An 8,411-nucleotide genomic window follows, 5' to 3' on the forward strand; every position below is an offset into this window, starting at 1 on the left:
AATTATTAGATATAAAATGCTTAGCATATGACCTTGCATCGCATAAGCTTTCAAGATTAACATTTTTTGGACATTTCAAGAAATTTAGGATACTAGCTGTGAAAAAAGGCTCTGAATATGACCTGCAATTGCTTCTCAGTCTGGGCCATTAGATCTTCTTTAAGTGAACCCAAAGCTTCAGGTGACTTTATTATAGGTCTCCTCCACTATCTTGATCTCAAGATAGGTGAAGAGCATTATTTCAATCTAAGTTTTGTTTTTTTGTGTGTGTGTGTGTGTGTGCCACAGATTGAACCCAGAGGCATTTTACCACTGAGTTACATCTCCAGTCTTTTTTTTTTTTTTGTACTTTAAACAGGGTCTCACTAAGTTGCTTATTGCTTTGATAAGTTGCTGAGGTAGGCTTCAAACTTGTGAACCTCCTGACTCAGCCTCCTGAGTTGCTGGTTACAGGTGTACACCACTGTGCCTGGCTGCAATATAAACTTCTTGAAACAGAATTTCTAATAACTCACTAGTCACTAAGTTCACTGATTTCCATTCATAAACACCCAGTGCTTGTCATATCAGGGATTTAGAACAGTAAGAATATAATTAATAGTGTTAACTAAACTTGGAGTTAGGGCATGAACTGGGTCCACTGAAAAAATGTGGGAAGTTTGGACTAAATTGAAAAAGTGATGAAAAGAGAAGTCGCCAGAATCAGAACTGGAGACCAAATTGGAGTTAGTGTTGTAGAACAACTAAAAATATTAGTGGCCCCAAAATGCCTATATTAGATAGAGCTTCTCCACATCCCTAACTCCTTTTACTCTATTCCCCTTCTCGCCTGGTTGGTATTACTAGGTGTTGATCTAAAAAGTGGCATATTTTACATATTTCCATTCCAATTGTTTATATTGAATTATGTATGCAAAATTTAATTTTTTTCCAGAAAATATCAAATTATGCTAGTGCATCACAACACTTAAATTTTTATCCAATAGTTCCTTTAGTTGTTAACCCATAGGTAAGTTTCATTTGCATAGTATGAATCTTATATTGATAAGATGCATTGAAAAAACATTTTTAAAATGTTAGTAGTTGGAAATGTTAACAGCAAGGTAGTTTGATCATTATACACCTTACATCTATATTGAATTATTGAATTATAACATTATATCTCATATAGTTGTACCATTAAAATAATAATTAATAAAAAAGATATGTTGCATTTCGATTCTTTCATTATGGCTGTTAAAAACAGCCAGGTGTCGTGGTGCATAGCTGTAATCCTAGCCATCCTGGATGCTGAGGCAGGAAATCCACAAATTGAGGGCAGCCTCAGCAACTGAGCAAGGTACTAAGCAACTTAATGAGACCCACTTTCAAAATAAAAAAGGGCTTGGGGATATAGTTCACTGGTAAAGTGCACCTGGGTTTACTCCCTGGTACCAAAAAAAAAAAAAGGAGGAGGAGGAAGAGGAGGAGGAGGAGGAGGAAGAGGAGGAGGAAGAGGAGGAAGAGGAGGAGGAAGAGAAGAAGAAGAAGAAGAAGAAGAAGAAGAAGAAGAAGAAGAAGAAGAAGAAGAAGAAGAAGAAGAAGTTGTTGTTTAGATTGCAATATGCCCCTTACCTATTATGAGATCAACAGATTGAAAGCTTGATAGAAGGAGATATAGCTTCCATAAATTTACATTGGGTTGTAGTCATTTATATGGCTAATTTACATACATTCCATGTTTTTCAATTTCTTTTTCTTTTCTTTTTTTTTTTTCTTTTTGTTTATGCAGGGATTGAATCCAGGGCCTTGTGCATGCTAGGCAGGCATTCTACCTAATAAGCTAGATCCCCAGCCCCTCACATTTTTCATTTTTTAAATAATTTTATAGTCATCTAATAATTATAATTTCTCAACAGATAATGATTAGTTATAGATAAATCATAAAACCAAATAAATATATAGATATATGAACATTTGCCTTGAAAATACAAATTTTTCAAGAATTTTGGGGGCTAGTGTTGTGGTTCAGTGGTAGAGCACTTGCATACCATGTGTGAAGCACTGGGTTCAATCCTCAGCACCAAAAAAATAAACAAAATAAAGATTCACCAAAACAAAAAAAAATTAAAAAAAGAATTTTTAGCATCTTACTTCATGTAAATTCTATTAAACTTAGTTCATTTGCCCTCTGACTTTCAGAGTATTCAAACTTGTAGGATTTCATATTTTATAATTAAGTTTCCATGTTGAAATGGACATTTATACAAATGATTATTAAATGTTGAAATGCATCTGTTTTTTAGTTGTTGTTTTTGTGTTTATAATTTACATGTAAGATGTTTTATCATGTTTTTAATTCACTGCTTCCATAAATCCATTAAAACACTAGACTCAAAAGGACAGGAAATTAGTGGGTTTTCTATTTATTTCATCCTCACTGCCTGAAATGGTGCCTTGATTTAGAAAAGGCTTTCAATATTAGAATTTTATATAAAATCAACAGCCATAAACCAAAGGCATTTCTGCATATCACTGACAAATCCTCAGAAAGAGAAACAAGGAAAACTACACCATTTTCAATAGCCAAAAAATAAAATACTTGGGGATCAATTAAATGAAAGAGCTGAAAGATCTATATAATGAAAATTACAGAACCCTAAAGAAAGAAATCAAAGAAGACCTTAGAAGATGGAAAGATCTAACTTGCTCTTGGATAGGCAGAATTAATATTAACAAAATGACCATATTTCCAAAAGCACTATACAGATTTAATGCAATTCCAATCAAAATCCCAATGACATTCCTCATAGAAATAGAAAAAGCCATCATGAAATTTATCTAGAAAAATAAGAGACCCAGAAAAGCTAAAGCAATCCTTAGCAAGAAGAGTGAAGCAGGTGGCATCACTATACTAGAATTTATAGAGCAATAGTAGCAAAACAGCATAGTATTGGCACCAAAACAGACTGGTAGGCCAATGGTACAGAATAGAGGGCACAGAGACTACTCACAGAACTACAATTATCTTATATTAGACAAAGGTGCCAAGAACTTGCAATGGAGAAAAGATAGCCTCTTCAACAAATGGTGCTGGGAAAACTGGAAATACATATGCAACAAAATGAAATTAAATCCTTATCTCTCACCAGGCACAAAGCTCAACTCAAAATAGATCAAGTACTTAGGAATACAACCAGAGACCCCATGTCTAATAGAAGAAAATGTAGGCCCTAACCTTCATCATGTGGGATTAGGCCCAAACTTCCTTAATAAGAGCCCTGTGGCACAAGAATTAAAATTAGGAGTCAATAAATGGGATGGACTCAAACTAAAAAGTTTCTTTTCAGCAAAAGAAATAATCTGTGAAATGAATAGAGAGCCTACATCTTGGGAGCAAATATTTACCCCTCATAGAACACTAATCTCTAGAGTATATAAAGAACTCAAAAAGGTAACACTGAAAAATCAAATAGTCCAATAAATAAATTGGCCAAGGGCCTGAAGAGACACTTCTCAGAAGATGATGTACAAGACATCGATTAATACATGAAAAAATGTTCATCATCACTAGAAATTAGAGAAATGCAAATCAAAACCACTCTAAGATTTTATCTTACTTAGTCAGAATGGCAGCTATTATGCGTACATACAGACAACAGTAAGTCTTGGTGATGATGTGGGGGAAAAGGTACATGCGTACACTGCTGGTGGAACTGCAAGTTGATGCAGCCAATATGGAAAGCAGTATGGAGATTCCTTGGAAAATGGAAAATGGAACCATCATTTAACCCAGCTATCCCTCTCCTCAGTCTATAACCTAAGGACTTAAAAACAGCAAACTACAGGGACACAGCCACATCAATGTTTACAGCAGTACAATTCACAATATTTAAACTGTGGAAGCAACCTAGATGCCCTTCAATATATGAATGGATTAAAAATGTGGTATATATACACAATGCAATATTGCAATAAAAGAGAATAAAATCATAAAATTTTCAGGTAAATGGATGGAGATAGAGAAGATAATGGTAAGTGAAGTTAGCCAATCCCCAAAATCCAAATGCTGAATGTTTTCTTTGATATAAGGAGGCTGACTCATAGTTGGATAGGGAACAGGGGCATGGGAGGAATAGACAAACTCTAGATAGGGCAGAGGGGTTGAGTGGGAAGGGAGAGTGCACGGACTTATAAATGATGGTGGAATGTGAGGAACATTATTATCCAAAGTACAGGTATGAAGACATGAATAGGTGTGAATATACTATGTATACAACCAGAGGTATGAAAAATTGTGTTCTATATGTGTAATAAGAATTGTAATGAATTCTGCTGTCATATATAAATAAAAAATATTAGAATTGAGAAATTCTATCAACACAATTACTCAATCCCAAATATGTGGTGAATGCGTTGACTCTGTTTTTTTTTTTTTTTTTTTTGGTCAGGTTCTTTCAGATTTTCTATCATGTGAAGTCCTTTAGTTGCCTGGAAGTAGGTTTTCTTTTTGAGAAGACTTATCCTGAAACTCTTTCCTTGCAAGGAAAGGAATGATGTAAAAAGTCAAACACACATATTTAGAGATCAAAAATCTTTTCAGTACACATAGAATACTTTTAAACTAGAAAATTCCCTTACTTATTTAAGAACAATGCAATTCTTTTGACTGAGTCCTTGAAGGCCTGTTTTACTTGCCTGTTCCTCAGTGTGTAAATGAAAGGGTTCAACATGGGACTGATGGACGTAACAAGGACTGTCACCCCCTTGTTAATAGCCACTGAATCTTTTGCTGAAGGCTTAACATAGATGAAGATACAGCTCCCATAGGTTATGGAGACCACAATCATATGGGAAGAACAGGTAGAAAATGCCCTTTTCCTTTGTTGGGCAGAAGGGAATTGCAAAATAGTTCTAATGATGTATACATAGGATAGAACGACACATATGAGAGTCATGATAAAAGTTAAAACAGCACAAATTATAACCATCTGCTCTATGAGCCATGTTTCTGTGCATGAGATTTTTAGGATGGGTTCTGCATCACAGGCAAAATGGTCAATAACATTAGAGTTGCAGAATTCCAGATTCAGGACCAGGCTAAGTGGTGGGAGTATGACCAACAAAGCAGCTGTCCAGCAACAAAGGGTGAGTCTTCTGCACACCCTGGTGTTCATGATGGTCACATAGTGTAGAGGTTTGCAGATAGCTATGTATCGGTCATACGACATGGTGGCGAGGAGAAAAAATTCTGTTACACCAAAGAGATCAGTGAAAAATATCTGAATGGCACAACTGTTATATGTGATGGTCTTATCCCCTGTTGATAAGCTGTACAAGTATCTGGGAATACAAGCAGTTGTGAATGAGATTTCTAAGAAGGAGAAGTTTTGCAGGAAAAAGTACATGGCAGTTTTGAGGCGTGCATCCAGGAAGGTGAGGGAGATGATTGCCAGGTTCCCAGTTATACTCAGCATGTAGGTGAGAAAGAGAAAGATGAAAATCACGACCTTCAGTTGTGGGTCATCTGTCAGTCCCAGCAGGATAAATGTTGTTATTGTGTGATTTCTCATAAGTGGATCCTGACTTCTACTTAATTTGCATTTAAAATTCAGAGATATTTGTGTAGGATAGTAAATCACAGAGGAAGAACCTGGAAAACCCATTCACATGTATTTAAGTATTTTGTTTACAAATATTGTCATTCACTGGTAGCATAGGTTCTATAATCATATATTTTTGGTCATTTCAGGGTAGATTAAAAAATCAAATTGCATTATCTATACCAATTCCAAAATGTTATGGTTGCTTCCTTATTATTGCATTCTGTTCTTATTTTTTATTTTACCTGCATCTCATATTTAATTTTCCCAAACAGTTCGATTTGACTACTAGTGTTTTCTGAGATTGAGCGATTTTCCTTATTCATATTGTGAACACTAAAGCTGAACCATAAACTTTCTTTTTCATATTTATGTTTCCTTGAAGTCTTGTTATTAATACAATTATATCACACAGAGAGTTAATTATACAGGCTCTCCTTCTGTGGCTGAGGATGTCAAGTACACTTGTGTTTTCTGTAAACAACAACTTCCTTACTTATTCCCCTGGTTTTTCCTCATAATTTTCTATTTAAAATACTCCTTTCCTATCGCTGTACATAAGAAAGAGTATTTTGAGGATGAATTTATTGTATAGGATGATAATATAAGTTAGGTATGAAATTTATACCTCATAAAACCACAATTTTTTAATTTTTTTAATGTCTATAAGTGTGAAGCACAGCACAAAATACTGTATTAGTATCCTGAGGTCCAAAATATATCAGGTTTAAACTATTACATATTTCTTCAAAAATGATTTAATTTCACTATGACACAGTTTGTTAGTGTAAAATGGAAAATAAAATATTACTCTTCATACAATACTATGTTATAATATATTATATAAAATATTTATAAAAGTACCTGTCTAATAATGAATAATAAATATAATTTAACTACTTCAGTGCTCTGGTTCATAATTATTTTCCTTTTGTTGGTTACCATACATTCAATCTTTATTATCCTGAAATGATGTTTTGCCCCCATGTTTTTAAATATATGAATTACATGAAAGTTTATCAAATACCTCGCTTTTTCTGTTGAAGTTTAGGAAATTTCTAAGTATAATGTTATAATGTGCGTTTTCTTTATTTGCTTTTCCTAATTTTGAGACAGGGTCTAACAAATTTCCCAGGCTGGCCTTGAACTTGTGATTCTCCTATCCCAGCCTCTGCAGTCACTGAGATTATAGGAATGTCCCACTCTTCCCAGCTCAGAAGTGTTTTCAACCACACAGTATTTCTAGTAGCCTCTGTTAACTTGCTGATTGTTACATACATATTGAACCTGTCACCTTTTTGCTTTGTCATTTCTAGACATTTTTTTTCTTGCTGCTTTCTCTTATGTTGATAGTTCTTAGTGCTTCATTATTTCTTCCTGATGGATTATTTTTCTGAATATCTCAGCTCTAAAAGTTATTGCTCTTTATGATCTCAATCGTATAAATAGATGTACCCCAAACACGAACAAAGTGAAAAATTATGATTTACCACACCCCGTTTTACTTCTCACCTTGTATTCTTTATAGTCAAATTAGTATGTTCTAATTATTAAAACTTTACTACAGATTAGACATTGAAATAAACACTTCACATAGATTATCTGGAGTAATCTTCTCTTCAATGCTCTGTATTTCTCCATATTATCTCTGTCCCACAGTACACAATTTTAGTGGAAATGTGCATATCAAGTCATGAGTTTCTAGGTTTTAGTTGCCAGAAATTTTTGTTGGGGATGTTACTACTTTTCACATGACACAAATTATGCTACCTTTTTTATTGTTGCCTAATATAATCTTATAAATATCTATACAATACACAAGATTAAAGCACTCTAAAAATACTGTTTAATTAATACCACATTAATTTACATTTCTAAATTTTAATGAAATCAGGCAATATTTATTTATTAGAGTCACATATGACCCAATTCTCAAAAAAGAAAATGAAACAAATGATAGAATTTATTATACTTACCCTTCTGGCAATTAATCACAACCTTCCTCTATTAGTTGTTTACATGTATTTTTACAGACACAACTTGAAAATGTTGAGAAGAAACTTGATAATTTTTAGCCACTACTGATTGAATTTGGTCACTTCAACACTAACACTATCCTGGGAATATGTGATTTTCTTGGATTTTCTCTTTTATCAATTGCACCAACTTTCTCACAATAGATACAGTTCTATCATAAGCCCAGGAAATTATTTTTTATTTTTAACTATCACTGAAAAGTGTGTTAAAGGGAACTCTTGTTACCTTTAGAATAATTGATGTTCAGAACTCTTTTGCTCAGAGAAAGGGTTTTCCAATCTGAAGCTAGATATTTATTTTATTTGCCAAATCTGCAACAAATTAATGAAAAAAAAAGTCCTCTGTGACCCAGATTCAAAAACTACTAATGAATCATTTGTGTAATGAACTTGGGGGAAAACAATCAAACCTACTGTAGTAACAATGGGAACACGGACTTTAGAGACAAGAGAAAGCATGTGGATCATTAAAAGAGACTTGTAGGACAACTTTAAGAATCTCATTAAAAACACAACCTAGTCCAGTTTCTTTAATTAATTGTTAGCACACAAGGTAGCTAAAAGATCTCTTTTTCTGCTTTACCAATTTTTATGCAAAAAATAAATTATACATAAAGATTTAAAAATATTACTCAGCTTTCCTTTCTCAGAATGTTATTCTTATTACACAAAACATAAAAATTCTTCAGTCAAAATAAATAAATAATTTTAAGAAACATGCCTAGGTTCAACTGTGAGCATTCTAAAAGAAAGCAGAAATGTCAATTTCTTTTTGTGCACTAACTTATCTTAT

General features: G+C 33.5%; 1 protein-coding gene across 1 annotated transcript; it reads right to left on the reverse strand.

Annotated features, from left to right (window-relative positions):
- Positions 1-4,616: 4,616 nt before the first annotated feature.
- LOC143396971 (olfactory receptor 6C2-like) lies at positions 4,617-5,552 on the reverse strand. The gene has a single exon (XM_076852972.1). The coding sequence runs from the start codon at positions 5,550-5,552 to the stop codon at positions 4,617-4,619; it is 936 nt and encodes a 311-aa protein (XP_076709087.1).
- Positions 5,553-8,411: the final 2,859 nt, after the last annotated feature.

This window comes from Callospermophilus lateralis, chromosome 4, assembly GCF_048772815.1.
Source record: "Callospermophilus lateralis isolate mCalLat2 chromosome 4, mCalLat2.hap1, whole genome shotgun sequence".
Lineage (NCBI taxonomy): Eukaryota > Metazoa > Chordata > Mammalia > Rodentia > Sciuridae > Callospermophilus > Callospermophilus lateralis.

Bases quoted from the DNA above. Each gene is read 5' to 3' on its own strand.
- LOC143396971 (XM_076852972.1), bottom strand. From the start codon at position 5,552: ATGAGAAATCACACAATAACAACATTTATCCTGCTGGGACTGACAGAT.